General features: G+C 34.7%; 1 protein-coding gene across 4 annotated transcripts in view; it reads left to right on the top strand.

The window, feature by feature from the left end:
* Col28a1 (collagen type XXVIII alpha 1 chain) overlaps positions 1-23,270 on the top strand; it is a 164,203-nt gene that overhangs the window by 32,375 nt on the left and 108,558 nt on the right. For 3 of the 4 annotated variants that reach the window (XM_046422560.2, XM_046422561.2, XM_046422563.2), the window contains exons 12-15: positions 6,149-6,217; positions 7,317-7,385; positions 20,088-20,156; positions 22,834-22,902. In XM_046422560.2, the coding sequence (XP_046278516.1) occupies positions 6,149-6,217; positions 7,317-7,385; positions 20,088-20,156; positions 22,834-22,902 (276 nt within the window). The remainder of the gene's footprint in view (positions 1-6,148; positions 6,218-7,316; positions 7,386-20,087; positions 20,157-22,833; positions 22,903-23,270) is intronic. The other variant, XM_046422562.2, reaches the window with a different exon arrangement.

Here is a 23,270-nt window from a genome sequence, read left to right on the forward strand (position 1 = left end):
AATGTTAAAAAGATCCCAAGGAATGATTAAATTATTCATAATTGTATTATCCAAGAAAAGGTAAAGTTCTGTTCCTAAACAACTCAGTATTTCAATAAATTGGATAACCATTTATTGTCTTAGAAAAAAAGAAGATTGCTTTGGTTACAGCTAGTGCCAGGAATGGGGGGATTGGGTTTTCTTTTGCCTAAACTGTTCTTTAACCTTAAGCTATTTATTGTGATTTTGTTACTTTTTCAGCTGGAAAAGAGACTAATTGTATTTTGGGTGAGTTTGTAGAAGAAACTGTTCAATATGTCCTTGATATCATTATATAATTTATGTACAACTGCTCCTGATTGAAACTTATATGACCCTAAAGGAGCATTTACAGACACAACTTCTCCTGGTTTAGACCAACTTTTCCTTTCATTTGTCTTAGACAGCTAGCATGATCCTTACTCCCTAGCTGATGTTAAGTAAATGTTTAATGCATGGGTGGTTCAGTGAGTGACAGTAGTTAGCTTTGCATTGAAAATGCAAAGCAAAGTGAAATTACGTGCATCCTCCCTATAGTCTAGGGGAAAGGCATATTAACACACTTAGAAATGCAAAAGCTCCAGGCTCTTTAATTTCTATGAAACCGTCTTACAAAGTAGCCACATATAATTACTGGGCAAAGTTGCCAATGTAGTGAGTATACAGAAAAAGAGAAAAATGGTGCTATTTATAGTGTAGTGTCTACAATAGAGATTTCACTTGATCAGAAAAACCCTCCTTTAAGCCATGGTTCTTAAATTAGTATAAGAAAGATGAGAAAGAATAACCAGATAAGAGGGAGGTAAGAGCATCCCAGACAGAGTGTCATGTACAAATATCCTGTGGCAGGAGGGAGTAAGTCAAGGGCAAGGAACCAAAGAGACAGTAGGATCATACCATGTAAATATCTCTGTTTATATCCTATGAGCAAAGGAAAAAAGCCTTGAAAGGTTTTGTGCAGACTAAAATTAAAAGATTTATCTGATAGCAATGGAGGGAACAAACTGGAGTGGGCAGGTAAGATATTATAAGGAAATTGTTGGTGTTTGAACAAAAGGTGTTTTGCTTTTGGTATAGACTATAGAGATGTAGATGGAGAAGGGGATAGTTTGAGACACATTTAGGAAGCATACTGACATGTACTTGGGATATAATCATTACACATGGTGGGAGGAGAGGAAGAATAGTCCCCTCAATTCTGGTTTGACACAGGAGAGATTGTAAACCCCTTCCTTAGGTAGAAGAGACTGGAGGATGACCAAGTCTGTGAGTGAAAGGTACTACGTCTGTCTTCAGAAATGACTTTTGAAATGCTCCTTTCCTCCAGCCTCCTGCAAGATATCTTGCTAGACTTCCATGTTTCCTCCACCTAAATGTTGTTACTGTCCATGGTTCTGACCTGAAGCTCCAGGCTTTTTAATTTCTATGAAACTGTCTAACAAAGTAGCCACATGTAGCTACTGAGCATTTGAAATGTGGCTCATCCAAATTGAGATTGCTGTCAGAATAAGACTGGGTTTCCAAGGACTTAATATTAAGACAAGTGAAAAATATAAACATCAATGCTTTTAAATTATTGATTCCATGTTGAAATAATAACATTTTAGATATTTTAAGTGAAATATATTTATTAATTATAGTCCACCTGTTTCTTTTTATCTTCTTAATAAGACTATTGAAAAATTTAAACTACATACATAGTCACTGTGTATTTCCACTGGACATTGCAGCTCCAGACAGTGACCCAATTGTCACTCTGTTTCTGGCTCTTTGTACTTACTTTCTGCAGAACATTTCATGTCATTTTATGCCTCACATTTTCCTCTCTTTGAACTTTTGCTCCTTTTCTTTCCCACCAGGTTCACTATGATTGCTACCTCTTCATTCAGCTCAAGTATTCCCTCTATTATCATGAAACTTTCCCAGTTCCTTGAGGCAGAATTAAATATTTCTGCCTCAGAGACTTGTATGCTCTGTTAATATCTTTATTATACATAATTTACATGCTTGTATTTTGTTTCATATTCATTTGTGTCTCCAGCCAGATTGTAAACTTCTGCAAAGTGCAGGCGCAATCTGATTTATGTCTCTAATTATGTAAACTGGTACTCAATTATAGGCATAGATTTTTATTCACCAGACCTTTTATTGAGCACAAAACCTGGTGTCAGCTTGGTCAACAAAGACCTGGTGAATAACAATTGAATCTACATATATTAAACAGCTATTTTACACACAATATCTTGAATCTTCTCAACCACCTGCAAGGTAGATATAATCATCATCATTTTTCATTTTGGGATCTTGCAAAAGTTCAAATTATTAGTAAGTGATAGAATCAGGGATAATTCCAAAGCCATACCTCCCACACCCCATAGATTCCCTGCATGCTGAAAAGTCAATTAAAAAATAAAGATTATATTCCTACAGTATAAATGGAATCAAACCCCTATTTTCTAGGATTATCATAAGATTAAAAGAGATAATGAAATAGTCGGTCTCATTAAACATGGGCTTCCTCTGTTCTTGAGGTCCATAGAAGTAGGGGTGTTCTTAGTTTCCGAGGAGGATCAAGGTGGTCTCATTGCTCCCACACATGTTCACAGTCACATTCATGTATATTCACAATCACAGAGATTATGAAACAAGACTTTCTTTGGTGCTACTCCTCTTTGTTATCCTCACCTGTTGACCCAGGTCATCAAAGAAAGTGAAGTCGAGAAATAAATACAGTTGGTACTGTAGGCATTGTGGGCATGCAATCTCTCTCTCTCTCTCTCTCTCTCTCTCTCTCTCTCTCTCTCTGTGTGTGTGTGTGTGTGTGTGTGTGTTGGTGAGGGTTGTGGGCAGGAATAATAGGAGGAAAGGAATCAAGCCTATAGTATCACCCACGGTGTGTTGTCTCAGTAAATTTCCAGAAAACTATTCCAAGTAGAGTGCTGCCTCTCCTCCCGTGCTTGGTCTTGTCTCAACATCATCTTTTACAATGAGGACCACCTCCATTACTACTATAAGAGTTTTTGTAGGAAAGGTCAAAGGAAAATAATAATTATGTATCGATATTGGTCAGTGGGTCCTACATTGAGATGTTAGGCTCCTGAGAAATCAATATAAGCAAGGGAAATGTGAAGTTATGTTTCTGAGGGACTGTGTTAAGGTAAGGGAAAGCAATCACTCTAAAATCTTTGGATTCCTGTAATTCCCTTGAAAAAAGTAATAATAAAAAATTTCTCAGTTGTTTTTAGTACTTGGCCAAGCCTAAGGAGAACCCATAGACTCAAGAGTAACAGAGTTGCTTCTCTTGATTTCCTGGTTCACACGTTTAATATAACAACCAAACCATGCCTTGAAAGTAGTCAGAAGATACTCAGTCACAGACCTGTGCTGTTGGTTTGTTTCTGATCAAACCTGTAGTTAAGTACTGAGTAGGGCAGAGCTCCCACTAATCAAAAATCCTTAAGTTCACTACCAGATGCATAGTTTAAATGCCTTATCACCTCTTACAAAACCAAAGGTACATATAGGAAGTATAGAAAAGAAAATAAATGAACTTAGGGTTTAAAATTATTATTGCAGTTTTTTGATGGTGCAGCTCTTGAGCCAGTTCTCTAAATTTAGGAACTGTGTCCTAGACTTCTCAGTATTTACTTCCTAACCTTCCACAGAATAAGTAGTTGGTGTTCATTTGTGGAGTGATGGCAACAGTCCCCCATGTGGGACTTCTACAATTTACAAGGAGATTTCAACTTGAGTAGAGAGCACAGAAGTTGTTAAACAAAGAAAGAAGAAATAAAGGTTCCTTGAAGCAAAAAATTTGCTCTAGAAAGTTGAATAATTTCTAGCGTTTACTTTTACTTTGATGTTAAGAAATCAGCTTCAAATTTAGTGCAAATTTTTATGTCTGATATTATAAAAAGAGAGAAGTTCCTTGACAAAGAACATGTAAAATAAGAATGGCTGTCATCTGTCTACTTTAGATTTAAACTACACAGAAAAACAAGTACAACCCAAAGATTTTAAAAAGTAAATTCTAGTTGATTTATCTGCCAGATTGACTTGTCCTCAATAGCATGAACAGTAAATACATTTATATCAAACCACTTATTTGCCAAAACATCAAAAATTCTGGCAACTGATTTTTTTTTTTTTTTTTGGTAACAGGGAATGAACCCAGGGACGTTTAACTGCTGAGCCACAGCCCCAGCCCTTTTAAAACATTTTATTTAGAGACAGAGTCTCACAGAGTTGCTTAGCCCCTTGCTTTTGTTGAGGCTGGCTTTAATTTGCAATCCTTCTCCTGCTTCAGCCTCCTGAGCCACTGGGATTATGGTTGTGCACCACTGTGCCCATCTCAGGCAACTGATTTTAGGACAGGTTTCTTTTGTTTTAATTTATCTTGAGTTTGGGTAAATATTTTGGGGAGCTGATTTCTTCTGTCCCTTCTTGTTCTCCTTTGCAATGCTCAAAGTTAACAACTGCTCTAAAATAATTCCCTTACTAACAGCACATTGCTCTGATTGTTAAGTGTCCCCTGCAAAATCACAAGTCTCCAGGGGAAAGGGAGATTTTAAAATTAATGAAAAGTATTTTATTTCCCTTAATCTGAGAGAAGGCTAGTCTCAATTTATGTTCCACTTTTCTGTTTGCATGCACAAAGAGATAAATTTGTAAGTTGAACGAAATTTTCAATAGCAAGTATTCATTAACTCAAACACAAGAGTATTCAGAACTCTTCCTTAGCATAAAGATTCACGTGTATTTACAAAAATTGGAAAAAAACACACCAAAAATTAATAGGAATTATAGTTAAGTGATTTAAACATTTCTTTAAATGTATGCTTTTTAATACATGACAGGTCTTCTACAATGACAATATATTATTTTAATAAATGAAAAAAACTTAGCAGTATTAAAAAAGGCAATTGAAATCAATAGCAATTGGAATCCTTTTTCCTATCATCATGTTATAGGGCAAGATGCCTGAAAGACTGGAAAAGTCCTATCTGTAAGTGATGTTGAGGTGTGAATTGGGACAGACCAGGTAACTGTCTGGACTCAGGCTTACCATTTGGGAAATGGACAGGGTTGAGTGTCATGGTCCCATCTAGTTCTGAGATGCCTGAGTTCTATTATGGGCATGCCCCATGGTAGTCTGAATTAATAAAAAATGTTTTGGCTTTGAGTTACAACATCTTGATTAAGAGTGGCTTAAATCACAAAAAAAACTCTCACTGTTGAGTGAAGAGAATGTTCGCAGTAGGTAGTCAGGGACGGGACTGGCTGCTCAGCAAGATTATCCAGCAGTCAGGCTCTTCTCCATGTGCTCTGTGTGGTCCTCTTCTGCTCTTGGCTTCTATAGTAGAGATTGTTTTATCATGGATACAAGACAGTTACCACATCTCCATGTAGGAAAGAAAAGACAGAGGCAAAAGGTTTTTCCTTTACATCCATCAAGGTCCCTCCTATCTCATTTGTCAGAACTGAGTCACGTGATCAACCTAGACTAATAGGTAGCAATGTGAAAGGGGATCCCAGGCTTGAGTTAGATTACTTATCATTCATCCCATACCTGTGAGAGCAAAGAGCAGCTGCCCTTGTCATGAGCAGATCAGAGTTCTTCTACTAGCAGGCAGGAGACAGGGAGAGAGGGTAGCCATTGGAGTCTGCCAAAGCACCGAACAAAAATGTTGATGAATGAGTGAGGGCTACACTGTGACTTTCATAGGTCCTAGAAACGTTTGCCTTAGAGGATCACTTCATCCAGGAAAAAATATTTAAAAATGTATGACTGAGTTGATATAAAGATAAGTATAAGCCAGGCTCCATTCATTATTACATATTCATTATTTATGATATTGATTTTTGTAATAATTTAAAAATTTAAAATGGAAACATGTTCACAGGTTCCTACAAGTATTGTGGGCCCTAGAGACTGTGCCCACTGAGTCTAGGAGGTAATTCAACTCTGGGACTCTGTTGTCTTTCCAAATGGATTTTAGATGATTGAGGGTAGAGGCTGTGTTCTAGGTTCCTCTGTTATCCCAAAGCCCCTATCTCAACACTATACATCTCAGAGTTGCTCAATGACTACTACTGAGTTGACCTAACATAGCACTCTTTCTCCCTGCAGGGTGAGCCAGGTCCTCCTGGCCCGTATGGTCCTCCAGGAGCCCCTGGTATTGGACAACAGGGGGTTAAGGTAAAAATGATTGTTTCTTTGTCTATTGATGACTATTGAATTTATTGTAAAACCTGGGGAAGTGTGATTTGAACCCAATTCAGCCCAATTGTAGTAAACATGAGGAGATTCCCTGCACAAGTTACTGACATTTGCATCTTTAGACACGGCAATGCTCTGACCAGGGGCAGTTGTCACAAGAATAATCAATTAATCATATTTTGATTGAAATGAAAAATTTGCTTATCTCTAAATATCCACTCACTCATAAAATATGTGTAGCTGTTTTGAGTTTCCACACTTTAAACATTGACATACAAATATGTTATTGTGAAGTGAAATATCTTAAAACATCAACTACCACTTGCTCACATTTAAAAAAGCATAGATGGGCAGGAACTAGAGAAACTAGGACACTGAATAAATAATTGTTGACAGAAAGGTTTGCAGGGAAATAGAAAGTAAGAAACATCCCTCTTGGGATGCTCTGTACCATACTGGATAGAATGGAGTGGAAGTGCTTATTTTAAATGACTCTTCTATGTGTTTGGGACAATAACACCTTGATGCAGTAGTAAAATAAGACTTTGATGCAGCACTAAAACTGTACTCTGAATGTAATCCAGTGTCAGCATAGGTAACATTTCAACAATAAGTACATTGAGACTCCAGGGAAAGCAGGGTTTCTATGGGCAGAGTTATTGGAGAAGCATTCTAAAGGAGATCAAGTATGAAACAGAGTTTAGGCAGAGGGAAAGGGACAGAGTAGGGACAAGGGACAAATACATTCCAGGATCATGGCTAGGAATAGCATAGATATCATTAGTTTGTCCCATTGGTGTCCAAAATGAATTGCCATGCCATTCATCTTACCATTACTATGGGATAGATTGTGAAAGAGAAAAGTGCTGTACTGCATTTAAAGAAGAGATGATAAACATTTGAGGGTAATTTGTTTACTTAAATTTACTTAAATTCAAATTAAATTCATTTTCTCTCTCTAGATTTTAAACATGTTTATGGATATTAAAAGTTTGGCTATTTTTTATTTATCCTTGTTGAAATCTCCAGATTATTTTATGCTATGTTTTATTTTAAAGTGCCCACTGTACTTTTTCAGGGAGAAAGAGGTCAAGAAGGAAGAACAGGAGCTCCGGGACCCATTGGAGTTGGTCAGCCAGGACAGCCGGTAAGTAGCAAACATACAAGATGGAACAAAAAAAAAAAAAAAAAAAAAAGAGCCACACTATTTTCATGTGTTCTTTTGGGTCAGAAAAAATGCTTTAAGCTATAATAACAAAAATAGCATGGCATTGACCAAAACAGGCAAGAAGACCAATGGAACAGAATAGAAGACACAGAGACAAACCCACATAAGTACAGTTACTTCATACTAGACAAAGACCCCATAAACATGTATTAGAGAAAAGATAGTCTCTTCAGCAAATGGTGTTGGGGAAATTGGAAATCCATATGTAATAGAGTCAAAGTTCACTCCTATCTCTCACCCTGCACAAGAATCAACTCTAAGTGGATCAAAGACCTAGGAATTAGACCAGAAATCATGCACTTGCTAGAAGAAAATGTAGGCCCAGAACTTCAACATATTGGCTTAGTTACGAACTTTCATAAAAAGACTCCTAAAGCACAAGAAATAAAATTAAAAAATCAATTAATGGGATGGCATCAAACTAAAAAGCTTCTTCATGGCAAAGGAAATAATCAAGAACATGATGAGACAGCCTTCAGAATGGGAGAAAATATTTGCTACCTGCACCTCAGATAGGGTGTTAATTTCCAGGATATACAAAGATCAAAAAGCTTAACACCAACAAAAAACAAACAAACAAAAACAAAATAACCAAATCAATAAATGGACAAAGGAACTGAACAGACCCTTTTCAAAAGTAGAACTACAACTGGTCAATGAATATATGAAAAATATTCAATATTTCCAGCAATTAGAGAAATGCAAATTAAAACTATACTGAGTTTTCATCTTACTCTAGTCAGAATGGCAACTATCAAGAATACAAATAATAATAAATGTTGGTGAGGATGTGGGGAAAAGGGAACACTCCTACATTGCTGGAGGGACTGCAAATTGGTGCACTCACTCTGGAAAGCAGTATGGAGATTCCTCAAAAAACTAAGAATGGAACCATCATTTGATCCATTATCCTACTGCTCAGCATATACATCCAAAGGATTTAAAATCAGCATACCACAGTGATGCAGCCACATCCATGTTTATAGCAGTTCAGTTCACAATAACTAAGCTATGGAATAATCTAGCTGCCATTCAACTGATGAATAAAGAAAATATGGTAAATATACACAAGGGAGCATTACTTAGCCATAAAGAAGAATGACAATGACATTTTCCAGCAAATGGATGGACCTGGAGACTATCATGCTACGTGAAATAAGCCAATCCCCAAAACCCAAAGTTTTAATGTGTTTGCTGATATATGGAAGCTAAACCACAATAAAGGGGCTGGGGAGGGGAAGAAGAGAAGTTCAGTATATTAAACAAAGAGGAATGAAAGGAAGGGAGGGGGGGAAAGAATTAGGAAAGAATGTAGAGTGAGTCTAACTTTAAGTGAATCCCACCAGCCTGTCCACTCACAAGAATGGGGTCCTAGGCAGGGTATGGTGGCTCACACCTGTAATCCCAGCAGCTTGGGAGACTGAGGTAGGAGGATCATGAGTTCAAAGCCAACCTCAGCAAAAGTGAGACAACTCAGTGGGACCCTGTCTCTAAATAAAATACGAAAAAATAGGGCTGTGGATATGGTGCAGTGGTCAAGTGCCCCTGAGTTCAATCCCCAGTACCAAAAAAAAATGTGGTTCTAATTAGAATAAGATATATTCCATACTTGTATAATATTATCAAAATGGTTTCTCCTGCCATCTATAACTAAGAAGAACCAACAAAAATTTTTTTAAAAAGAATGAATAGTTAAATGAATCCACCTTGTATCTTTTTGGATAAAAAGAAAATATGTATGCAAGGACCAGATCCAAGCATTATTTTTCATATACTTGAAGTGGGGTTATATATATTATCTATCTATATATGTATAACATATACACTTATATACATGTGAACACACCCATATATATGTGTATATGATACTTACATCTGTCTCTTACTATAATCTCTTAAAAATAAATCAGCTTGTTTAAGAAGAAGAGATCTTATATGTCAACATTTCCTAGGAGTTGATAGATGTGGATTAAAGCTTAATATCCATACATTTGTAATGGACTTTCCTATAATCATGAGAAAAATTCCTGAGACTAAGGATATTATTATCAAATCCATGTGTGTGATTTAAAGCTAGGATGGATGATTGTAAAAAGATAAAACCTGTTTTATTCACTTCTGCCTGTGTAGCTTTGAAGTTTGTTACTGTTGGATAAAAGAACACAGGTTATCAAAACAGATCTGAAGATAAAGTGAATGAAACCCAACTATTCTGGTATAAGAAGCTTCTTAACTTATCAGGTAACCATTATTTTCCTAGAAAATAACCGTAGCTGACTTACTGAGGAGTAGTAAAAACAACCAATTGTGCATAGTTGTTGTCCCAACTTCGTTTTGCATGGCATAGTTACTCACATGTAAATAGTATCAGGTTCATACGCTTCTTCCTTGCTTTACTCTGAGTGAAATGGCTGCATGTTATTTGTGCGCCAGAGTTTTCACCAATGCCTGGATATGCTAACTTACGAAAAACTTAATGTGGAGGAAAAATACACAGGATGAAAGTTTTGAAAATAAGTGATGTAGTCTCAATTTCCATTAAATATTGCTCTTAAAAGTGAATCACTAACTTCTTTGAGTATCCAATTTAGTAATGCATTACTGTTTAACAAATCATCTTAAGATTTAATGCTTTAGAACAATAAATAGTTATTTCTCATGATAATGTGGGTGGATTTGGGAGTTTCATATAGTGGGAAGTCAGTTGGAATGGGTGAAGCTGGGTTTGCCCAGAGACCTCAGTTCTTCTCAGTTTGCCTCTACATGTGGTCTCAGGGCTTCCTCACAACATGGTAGCTTAGATAAAAGCAGGAATGTTCCAGCAGGCAGAAACTACTTGTCATGTAAAACTCAGTATCAGAAATCACCTGGTATCATTTCTGTGATGCAGTTGGCTAAAATAAGCATAGAATCAGCTCAGATGTGAGTGGAATAGAGATTCCTCCTCCCTACGAAGATAGAAAACTCATGGATATTTTAATACACCATAGTCTCACATTTTAACTTTTGTAAAATTAAAATATTAATTTTATGGTTTTTAGAGTTTGAAATATTGAAGAAAGTTCAGTAAATGTTGGGAAAGCAATTCAGAACTTTTTATTCTTTAAGTTGATGGATATTTTTCTCAAAGAACTGTATTAAGACTTTTCACACTCAGCAATAAACTTAAAAATTTATTTCACTTATTCATTCTAGCATTGAAAACATTTTAATTTTTAAGTAATGAAATATTTTAAGCATATTTAAAAAGCAAAAAAAAATGATTTAGCAAACCTCCAACAAGACAAAACTACCTACCCTTGATTCAGATTCTCTTTAAACCGTAAAATATTGTGGATGGCAGTAAAACTTTCATGACCTCTTCCAGAAAATAAAGATGGGGAAAGAGCATTTACCAACTTATTTTATGAAGCCAGTTTTTCCTGACACCAAAACAAGTAGTAACAATACATAAGAATAAAACTACAGACCAATATCCCTCATGAATATAGACATAAGAATCCTTAGCAAAGTATCGTCAAACAGATTTCAACAACATATAAAAATAATTATATAGCTTCACAAAATAGAGTTTATTCAGTAGATGCAGGACTAGCTTAATAATTGAAAATCAATGTAATATATCATATTAATTCACTAGAGAAAAAATCTCATAATCATATCCAAAGATATCAAAAAGCATCTGACAAAATTAAATCCCTCCAAGACGCTAATAAAACTTTGACAACACCTCTCAGAAAACTGAGGATAAAGAGGAATATCCCCAACTGCTATAAAACTTTCAGCTAATATCATATTTAGTAACTAAAAACTAATCATGCTGCATAATCTTTTTAATGTTGAATTTGGTTGAAAAGTATTTTATTGAGGATTTTTGCATCTAGGTTCATCAAGGATATTAGTCTGCAGTTTTGTTTTTTTTGTGTGTGTGTTTGTGTGTGTGTGTGTGTTCTTATCTTATTTGGGTATGAGAGTGATACTTGCTTTGTAGAATGAGTTTGGAAGCATTACTTCACTTTCCATTTCATGGACTAATTTGAGGAACATTTATATTGGTTCTTCTTTAAAGATCTGGTAAAATTCAGCAGTGGATATATTTGCTCCTGAGCTTTTCTGTGCTGGGAGACTTTTTATTACTGCTTCAGTTTCAGTGCTTGTTATTGATCTGTTTAGGTTTTATATCATTTTGATTCAATTTTGGCAGATTGTATGTATAAGTTTTCAAAATAGTCTTTAATGATCTTTTGGATTTCAGTGGTATCTGTTGTAATATACACATAGACAAGTGGATAGAAAAGAGGATAGAGAGAAACCTACAAAGCTATAGCCATTTGATTCTTGCCAAAAAGGTGCCAAAAAACATGCATTGGAGAGAAGAAAATGGTGCTAGGAAAGCTAGATATTCATATGTAAAGAATTGAAGCTCACCCTGTATAAAAATCAACTCAAAATGGGTCAAAGACGTAAATGTAAGACCTGAAACTTTGAAATTGCTAGGACAAAACATGGGGGAACCACTTCAAGACACAGGCACAGTCAACAACAACTTCCTGAATAAGACTCCAATAGCTCAGGGAATAATAGTGAGATTCGGCAAGTGGGAAGGCATCAAATTAAAAAGTTTCTGCATACCAAAGGAAACAACAGTGTGAAGAGACAGCATATAGGATGGGAGAAAATCTTTTCCAGCTACTCTTTGGGAGAGGATTAACATCCAGAATACATAAAGAACTAAAAAAAAACCTTCACACTGAAGAAACAAACAACCCAATCAATAAATGGGCAAATGAATTGGAGAGACACTTCTCAAAAGAATACTTATGAATGGCCAATAAATATATAAAAAGTATTCAACATCTTTAGTCATTAGAGAAATGCAAATCAGAACTACATTGAGATTCCATCTCACTCCAGTCAGAATGGCAATCAGCAAGAATACAACAACAACAACAACAAAAACAAAAAACAATAAATACTAGAGAGGATACAGGGGGAAAGGAACCCTCATACACCGTTTGTGGGGATGTAAATTAGTACACCCATATGAAAATCAGCATTGAGCTTCCTCAAAAAACTATATATAGGACTACTGTATGATCCAGTCATACCACCTTTTGGGATATAACCAAAGGAATTAAAGTCAACATATATAGAAAAACATGCATACCCATGTTTACTGTGGCATAATTCCAAATACCCAAGTTATGGAATCAGCCTACATGTCCATTGGATGAAGAGACAAAGAAACGTTTTCTCCTGCACATGGACTTTAGGGAAAAAAGATGGCATATAAGCAGTAGGGAGACTATTAGAAAAGAAGAAAGGAACCAAGTTGAGGGATGAGAAGAGGGCAAGATTGGGCAATGGGGGCTGGATACAATCAGAATATGTTATTTGCATGTGCAGAGGTACCACAATGAAATCCATTGTTCTGAATAATTAATATGTACTAATAAAAATTAAAAATGGTAAATATAATTGTCTTCTAACTTCCCTACAGTATGGTAATCATTATCATTGTTATTGAAATAGCAACAAGTTGAATCAGTAGTTCAGAGCTGACTTAATTGCTGCAAAGATGCTTGAATCTGCATTATGACACTTCCTTATACCAAATATTTGAAAAGAAGTAGGTAAGACATTATGTTCTTTAAGTAGCCCAATTAAAAGTGTGCTAAGAGGTTTTAAACACAATTTCTGGAGAATATTTTGTAGATTATTTAAAGATGTGGAAACATGCCAGAATAAGTTTAATTTCATGTGGTTTTCTATGTAAAAGAGATTGGGCATATTTATATATGCTGTAAAAAGAAATTTTATCTTTTTCAATATGTCTCATTGATGAAAAACTGGGAACATAATGTCAACATCAGTGTTTAGCTGATCATCTAAACACATAGTAATAATGTAATAAATATACCTGTGGTCTATTTATTAAAGAATCTGAGGGTTTCAATAATCTATTATTTGTATCTTTAGAAGTATTTGTGTTTTGTTTTATTTTTGCTAATAAACTGTGTTATCAGGGTATCAAAAATACCATATGATTTATGATTGCTATAAAAGAGAAATACTTGAATATAAATCTAATTTTTTATATATATATATATATATACACACACACACACACACACACACACACACACACACCAATTACTGTGGCTTATGCCTGTGATCCTAGCAGCTCAGAAGGATGAGGCAGGAGGATCTCAAGTTCAAAGCCAGCCTTAGCAAAAGTGAGGTGCTAGGCAACTCAGTGAGACCCTGTCTCTAAACAAAATACAAAATAGGGCTGGGGATGTGGCTCTGTGGTCAAGTGCCCCTGAGTTCAAACACTGGTACTTTCCCCACTAAAAAAGTACACAGTTTGTATAAGACTACAAAACATTGGTGAAAGAAATTAAAGACTATTTAATAAATTGAGAAGACATGCCATTTTCATAGATTGAAAGATTAAACATCATAAAGATGTACATTCTCCCTAAAGGTTTAATGGAAGTCTTTTCATTATACCAGCAAGATTTTTTGTAGATATGAATAGGATAATTAAAATTTACATGCAAAGACAAAAGAGCTAGAATAGCTAAAACAATTTTGAGAAAGAATACACTTGAAGAAATCACACTTCTTGGATTAAGACTTAATATTTAGCTACAGTAATCAAGAATGTGTGGTATTGACAGAATATAGATAATGATCAATGGAATAGAATACAGAACCCAGATATGAACCCACATAAGTATAGTCAACTGATTTTTTGATAAAAAAAATGCAAAACTGATCCAATGGAGTAGCATAGTCTTTTCAACAAACAGTGCTGGAGAAATTGAATATCTATGAGGAAACAAAACAAAATCCAAACCACCTCAAGTTAAGTCTCACATCTTATACAAAAATTTACTCAAAGTATTTAAATATGCAATGCATTTAAATATACAATGTAAAAACTATCAAACTTTACAAATAAAACGTAGGGAAAAAATCTTTGGGACTCAGTGCTTGATAAATATTTCTTAGACATGTCACCAAAAACATGATTCAAAAAAAAAAAGGTAGATTAACTGGACTTCATCAAAATGGAAAATATTTTTTTTCTGTTAAAGATTGTTAACAGGCTAAAAAGACAAGCTACTTACTGGGAGAAGATATTAGCAAACCACATATGTGGCAAAGGATTTGTATCTTGAACATACCAAGATCACTCAAAACTCATTGATAAAACAAAGATCTAATTAGGAAATGGCAAAAATATCAAATATTTATTAAGAATATACACATATATGTATCAAGTTACATGGTATGTATATGACTACATAGGTATGTATATTTTTTATTTCTTAAGTGGTCTCTGAACTTTGTCATGTATTATAAATTAACAAGTTTGAAATGTCATCAGTAGTACTACCCATTCCTGAAAACACACTGACCACAGAAGGATTTTACTCCAATCATCTCTTCTACCTTCAAAGTATTATTTTCTGTTAGCTTTGATCTACCTTATTTTGTCCCATCTAACTTATTATTTTTTATCAGTATTTAATTTAGTTTTACCCACATATTTGCCAATTTTTTGGCTCAACATAGTTTATCAGTTTCCCTCTTTTCTTCTTTTTAAGGAATATATTTCTTAGTTGTTTCCAATCAGATTATGTGTAAACTCTTTCGGTTTTTAGCCGAAATGTCATTCTTTTTTTTTTTTTTTAATGATATAGTTTAGCTGGTGTGAAAATCTTAGTTGTGTACTAATTCCACTGTCTACTGACAACAGTGGTTCCTGTTGATTTGTTTGCAGTTCGTTTATAATTTCTTAGTAATTTGCCTTTTATCTTAGGCTGCTTTTGTAATTTTTCTTATTAATATTTTTTCTTAAAGTCATTATGATACATGTAAATATGGATAAATTTACAATTTTATGACTTTAGATGCACTGTTCTATGAATCTGAGGATTTGACAATTTTTAAATTTCTTAGCTGTCTCTTCAAATGCTCACCCTGCCCTTGTTCTATTTATTTTGAAATCCTATTGGACATTTGGAAGCATTTTGGGTAATTTCTTTAAGTGTAACTTGTAATGTATAAATTTAACTTCATTAGGTTATTCAGGTTATAAAATGTCTTAACTCATCCATTAAATTTTTAGTTTAATGAGTATTTTCCAAATCTATCATCTATGTATCTATCTTTCTATCTATCTATCTATTTATCTATCCATCCATCCATCCATCCATCCTTTTTACCACACTAGACTCTGATTCTTGTGTTTTTTACTCTTTTTAAGACATTAAGCATTAAAGTACACATTTAAAAAAATTTTTTAGTTGTAGATGGACACAATACTTTAGTTTATTTGTTTATTTATGTGTGGTGCTGGGGATTGAACCCAGTGCCTCACACATGCTAGGCAAGCACTCTACCACTGAGCCCCAAGCCCCAAGCCCCAGCCCTAAAGTATACATTTTGTCTCCTATTATTTGTCAGTTTGGGGGGATTTTATGTTATCGTGGTTCACTTTTATTCATTGTGAATTATTTTCTATTATGTTCTGAACTTTGGAATCTGAACTGATTTTCAGCAGGACTTTAGTTGTGAAAACTCCAAGTGTCCTGTGTGAAGGGTGTTTGAGAGGAGTTTGTGTTTGCACCTTTTAGGAAGTCCAGGAGTTTTCTTGATGATAAAGCGTTGACAGAAGTGTTCAGAGACTGCCTAGGTGGTGTCAATAGAAGTTTCGAACCCAAACACAGCACAAGTCTAGTTTGGGACTTTCTAGTCATTCAGAGGCCTCGCCAAGGCAGACACAATTCTTGTTGCCCACACCCCTGTGTCAATGTAAATGACTATTTGCTAATGTCCTTTTCATTGAAGTTTCACAACTTTGAAGGTCTTCACTTTTTGTGGGATGTCAGCACTGATTTGCTCCTCATTTTCTATTGTGTGAGCCAAAGTCTCTGCTACTATTTTTTTCTCTAGGCTTCCTTGACTTCTTTCTACCCCACAAATGTTTTTTGTTTTTTTTTTCCCCTACCCAGCACAGCCACAGCAGCATCTTAGATGCATACACAGTTTTCATCTCTATTGTTGAGCCCTACTTTATTTTCTCTGGGCTCAGGTATATCTTTATAATTCATTTTGGGAAAAAAAAAAATCATATTCCTTATCTTTCTGTCTGGAGCGAGAGTTTTCACAATATTCTCAGAATAGGAAATTCTTGTTTGTTGGCTTGTTTTCTAAGCCACAATTACACCAATGAGAGTGATGCTGTGAAGTTCTGACTTATTTGGAAACAAAATACTAACAAAGATGAGAAGAATCCCAAATAAAGTGTCAGACTATTGCAACAAAAATTTCATAATAAAAAAAATCAACGAAGTGAGTTTTTTAATTATTCAGAAGTGACATAAAGACTTACCTGAGGATTGACAGAGATTCTGCTGAAAATCCTTTACTTTGTTTCTTTGCGCCAATCATTTCAAATAATTTCAGGTCTAGGGCTACTCTCGCCAATGCGGCAGTAATGTAAATCTACCAATAGATGGAATTAATATTCTCACTCTAATGCCTGCCTTTGAATAGTTAGCTATCATTTTTGTGTATCACTTCTTTTGTGCTGATCTGATAAGCATAGTGATTTATAAAAAGTAAATCAACTGAGACTCTCAAAGTGATCTGCTTTTTATGCAAGGTCATTCAGAGTACTCTCAGGGGAAAAAAGATATCCCCTGAAGTAGAACTCTAATTACTTTGAAGTTAAAAATAAAGTAGATGACACTGTTTGAATATATTGGGCAATTTTTATTATTATTTCACATATTTATCTTTAATGCTTGCAAGTAGTCTGAAACCATTTTTAAGGTTATTAACACTGTTGATATTATTAAGGAAAGTAATAAGATAAATATAATGCACAATCATATTTTAATTTCATTGCTAATGTTTCAATAAAGCATTCACTGATTAGACTGTGTTAACTGGTAATTGGGATTAAAGTATAAATGGAGGAACCTAATTATATAACTAATATATATCTCTAATAATTAAATATTAATCTATTATATCTAATGGTATGTTAAAATATATTATATAATATATAAAATCATTATATAAGTAAATATATAATGTTTATATATATTTATAAAAATATATAAATAAATATATTTTAGAGATGTTTGTTAAAAACAAACAAATATGCCATAGTTTTAACTGGTTCTCATGGCTTTGAAAAGGACACTGACATTTTTATAGAAGCATTTATTCTTTTTTAAATAACATACAATTATTATCTGTCAATAAAAATATTTTTAAAAAATTATCCTATGGTCTTTCCTGACTACTAAATTAAAAGTATGGTTCATCTAACCCAAGTACCTGCTACTTCTCTTCTCTGGTTAATAATCATCTTCTATCCTGACTCTTTAACTGGAAAACTTGAGAACATACTGATGGTATGGAATATTTCTCTGACACTTCACAGTAATTAAACCTTGGATCACTGATTTTTTAATTCCCCTAAGTGCTGGCCCAGGAGCCTTAACTCCATTCTCAACAGACTTAACAGACTTAACTCCATTCTCAACGCATGATTCCTTAACTCCTCCATTACTTTCACTTTCATTGCTGTATTCTACAAGTGCAGAGGAGGAGGGAAGAAAATTCATTTATTCTGTGCAGCCAGAATAAATGCCTGTCACCACTTTGCCTAATGTAGACCAACCTCTGAGATTTCCTTATTTCTAAACACTCCACAAAGGACATTTGTAACAATGGTGGAGCTGAAGTAAAATTAGGTTTGATAATTGCAGCAGGCATGCAGTCATATGTAAGAGCTCTAAATGTCTCTGAATCTTTACAATAATACTAGTGGCTGAGGTAGTACTGTCATCATCATTCTGAAGATGATGCTGAGCTTTGGAGAGATTGAATTATCTGATCAAGGTGACATTGCTAATATGTAGCAAAAGTCAGACTTGAACCTTGGTTTAAAAGACACCAAAATCTCCTTTTAACTAGCATGCAAGACTAAATTCCATGAGACAAGGAGATCTGTCTGCTATTCCTAGTACAATTCCTTCCACTTCTTGGGTGTTTGGTAAGTATTTGTTGAATGAATGAAAAAAAAAACTGAGCTGGGAAAAAGACTTTACTATGTTTAATATAAAAGGTTTCATTTTCATTAGTCCTATCATTAGGGAAGAAGAAAAAGTTGCTGTTCTTTGAGAACGTGTATGATTTTAACTTGGCACTTTTCAGTTTAGTTTGCAATCCAGTTTCATGCTCCTTTTTATTTCCTCCCTAGCTGACTGCTCTACCATTAGAGTAAGCTGTCATGGATATTAGTGCTTTGATTAAGATTTTGGATTGTTAAAGGTCACAAGCATTATAATTTAAATTCAATTAGATGTTAGCTTTTTCTTTTAATTAAAGTCTTTACTGAATAGTAAAAAAAGACTGTCTTTAAAAATATGCAATATTAGGGCAAAGCACAAAGAAGTTAAACACTGGGATACAGTTAGTTTTCTTTCTTAAATACAAATTCATAATGGGTCTGCTACTGCTGAACATAATGCTGCACCCTTGTTCTGCCACCAGTCTAATGCATCTCTTAGGTAATCCTGGATTAGTGTACCTTGCAGCCTGCAGTGTGCTGGCTTTGGGCCTTGAGGGAAATTTATTAGACTGTTCCAGGACTTCCCTAGTTAGCTAATCTGAATCATCTGAAGATCATTAGAGGAAATTCTCAAGTTTTTGCTTTTAAGAGGTTTGTTGTTAGTTCCTTTACATTTCTTTCTTTTTAACCTTTTGGACAAGAAGAAAAGGGGAAAATTCATAGTTTAAATTTTTTTTTCTAGTTTAAATGAAAACCTTGCTAGTGTTTTATGTTTTCCAATTAGGGTGTTTTCTGCCAGTCCATTTCAAAGCCTAGGACCGAGAAGTCCTCTCCTCTTCTAGTGCCTTTAGAAGTGCTCCTCTTCTGAGCAATAGTTATCCAGACTTAATTTTAATCATCAACATGGAAAACCATGTTTCCCTTCATTGATCTATCAAGATATCAGCTTATGCATAGAACTGCCAGTGGAGTCAATGGGTTCCTGAAATAATTAAAGTTTTAGTCCAAGTATATCAGGACAGAAATCAAAACACATGTAAGTAGTATCCAATGCTTTGCAACAGCTGTGCAGTGATTTCTTCACTGGGCTCCCTTAAAACTTAACCAAATTTTAAAATAACACTGCATCCTTCTCCAGATCACATAGTCTTGAATTTTTAGCCTTTCCTCATAGCGTTTATTTCCTAATCCTTATTCTGAAGCATCACTTAATTTCCATTTTCCTCTAATTTGAGGATACTAGAAGTGCTTATGCCAATCAAACAGAATAAGTATTTGAATACAATGTGAATTTCTTCTTTACAACTCTACAATTCTGCTGATCAATGTAAATGGTTTTCCAAAATACTTTGGGAGATTACTAGAAGGACACTCAGGAAAAACTTAGGAGGACTATATCTCCGCCATATCCTTGTGAACTGAAATATAACTATTCTCTTTCTTCCCTCTTCTTCCCTTTCTCTTTCTGCCTTTCTTTCTTGCTCTCTCACCTGCTCCTCATTCCCTCCTACCCTAACCAGGGTCCCCGTGGTCCTGAGGGAGCACCAGGAGAGAGGGGCTTACCTGGAGAAGGATTTCCAGGACCTAAGGTAATAAAAGCCTCTGAACTAGGAAAAAAAAAAAAAAACCATAGCACTTTGTCCTGCATAGTCATGAATCACAAATTTTTAAAAACACGGATTATTAGAAGTTAAGTATTTCCTGACTATTTGCACTGTATTGTGTGAAGGAATTTGTCAATTTTCTTTTAATGTAAAAGTATGGTGAAATATTTAATTATAAAATAAGTCATCAACAGATTTCTATTTCATGTAATTACCACATATGAAATTAGAAACTCTCAGTTTGCAGTCATTAACGCTCCAGTGATAAAGAGCATATTGATGCCCAGAAGTCAAGTTATTCAGTGTAGCTATGGCAACACTGCTCACAGCTTTGTTTTATGAAACACAGATAGGATACAAAATCTAATACATCAATTTATACTGCCATCAATATCATAAGAAAACTGATTTTTTTACCACAAAGACCAACTCTTATGAATTCAAACTTTTCTACTGCTTCCCACATATAATTCTTGGAGCTCAAGTTCCTCTGCACCAGGGCATGTCAAACTTCTGTAAAGGGCTGGATAGCAAATATTTTAGGCTTTGTAAGCCATATGGTATCTGTTGCAATGACTCAACTGTGCTGTTGCTGCCATAAAAACGTATCAATGAATGAATCTGGCTGCTGCAACAAAACTGTGTTTACAAAAAGCTGGCTATGGGATTTGGCCAGTGGGCTGTAGTTTGCTGTCCTGTTGTCTAGGTGGTTTACCCATATCTATAACACATCTGCCAAACACCACATAGGAAATGGTTCTCCAAAATACGTTGGGCACTATTAAAAAAATTTCACAGCAAACAATAATGCATTTCTGGGTTCTTTCTTCATTTCTAAAGTCTTCCCCACCCCCCACGTAGACACACATCCACACAGCCCAGAGAACCATATGCTGATTTCTCAGACCCTGCACAAGTTATTCTGTCAGGTCATTCAGTTCTGACCTTCTCAATATGGCCTCATACTCTAAAATTGTATCTCATTCTCAGATTCTTTCATTATGATCAATACTCAGTTGTCTCTGAGAAACCCAAATCTCAAAAGAGGAAAAGCAATTGCTGTAACAAATAATTCATACTATGTTGTGAGCTGAATTTTGAAGAGGACCTTGTTAAGACATTAAAGTTGCCACAATAATGTTAGTAATATTTTGGATAAATATGATATTTCATAACTAAAGTATCATTCTTAGAAAACAGGTCAAAGACTTAGAACTACATTTTAGAAAGTTTTATGATACATAGTTTCATTAAAGTTTTGGCACATCACAAATGTCTTTTTTTATGTGCAGCCCAAACAATCCGGAAAATTCAAATTGTGAAAATTATTTATCTTTATAATCTCTGTGTGTTTGTGTTAAAGATAAAGAAACAAATGAGGGCTGGGTGTGGTGCTGAACACCTGTAATCCCAGTGCCTCAGGAGGCTTAGATAGGAGGATCACAAATTCAAAGCCAGCCTCAGCAAAAAGCAAGGTGTTAAGCAACTCAGTGAGACTCTTATCTCTAAATAAAATGCAAAATAGGGTTGGGGATGTGGCTCAGTGGTCAAGTGGCCCTGAGTTCAATCTCTAGTACAAAAACAAAACAAAACCCCCACAAACCTCAAAAAAACAAAACAAAACAACAACAACAACAAAAAAAAAAACAGATAAGAAATGAATATGTGAAACACTAAGAAATATATTCCAGGGAATGCCTTAGTGACATGTTCAACATACTTTTATGTTAAATGAAGTATAATGTGATGATATACTCTTTATAATAACCCCAGGCTCTGCATTGGCCTCTGTTTCAATAAGGAAAGAACACATGGTTTTCAGTGTTTCCTTAGGGTCAAGTACATGGAACTTAGCTCTGTGGTAATGATCAGAAAAACCCACCAGTCAGAGCACTTCATTCCCCAGCCTGGCAGACCTGTTGACTCAGTCAGATTGTGGTTAATTTGTAGCGAGTAAGTGAATAAATTATGGATAGAAAGATATAGCTATATTTTCCTTTTTCTTAGGTTTCTTAAAAATGTTCTTTGATTTTATTCTTGGTTCTAATGAATTTATTAAATGAATGTTGTTTCTGATTGACATGGTTTATTTTTTATAACAAAGGCATGAAGTGCTATGACTTCATAGATATAGTAAGAACAGCTGTTCACAGAGATCATTTGATCATAGAAGCAAATACAAGGTTTTCCACGAAGCCTTCTAAACCTAGATTTTCAATGAATGTCTCTGTAAGTTCAGATATAAAACATTTAATAAGTAATCCAATCTTGCAAGTGTTGGTTCACATATATGAGAGACAAATTTTCTTGTACCATGGATCCAATTGTAGCCATGTTAAGGAACAGGAGGCTTGATCCAGGTAGTTGTACTACATGATTTATTGATTAGGTTCCTGGTTTCAGTATTTCTATTGAGATTGGAAATTGAGCTCTTTTCCAATTTCAGCAATGCTATATATGTATTCTGCTGGGACAGACTCCTTCCTGTGAAAATGATATGACTAATTTTTTTTTTACAAGTTGCAAATCTTAGAGTCAGTGGGCAGTGAATTTGGATACTTGATTGAAAAAATCAATTTGAAGTATAATTCATAGTAACTTTAATGTAAATCTTTTAAATAATTTTTATCAATGCGCTGATAACCCTTCTATGCACTTTCAGGGTGAAAAGGGTTCTGAAGGACCAATTGGCCCACAAGGGTTACAAGGCCTGTCAATCAAAGGGGACAAGGTACTGTATACAAGGTGTATAATGGAAACAATGCCAGTAAAATTATTTTTGTCATTGCTTTTAATGAGTGTACACTTTAAAACCAAATATAACATGACAATCACGACACATAGGTATCCAATTAATTATAAATCTTGTCTATGCAAGGTATATTTATTATATTGGATGAATTATGATCTGGGAAGTCCCATTATTTAGAGTAATGTGTCACTTATTTGGTTTCTAACTTTCTGTGACTTCAGTCATCAGCAAAGCATCTTTGAAGACAGACATTAGCAAAAATCACCTGTCCTTAGTGTAATAGAAAATAGTTGTTAAAAACATTTTGGCCTCATTACAGTCCATCTCTACCTTCAGGCATTCATTCA

This window comes from Marmota monax, unplaced genomic scaffold (assembly GCF_021218885.2).
Source record: "Marmota monax isolate L192 unplaced genomic scaffold, Marmota_monax_Labrador192_F-V1.1 WCK01_AAM20220418_F8-fsc00144, whole genome shotgun sequence".
Taxonomy (NCBI): Eukaryota; Metazoa; Chordata; class Mammalia; order Rodentia; family Sciuridae; genus Marmota; species Marmota monax.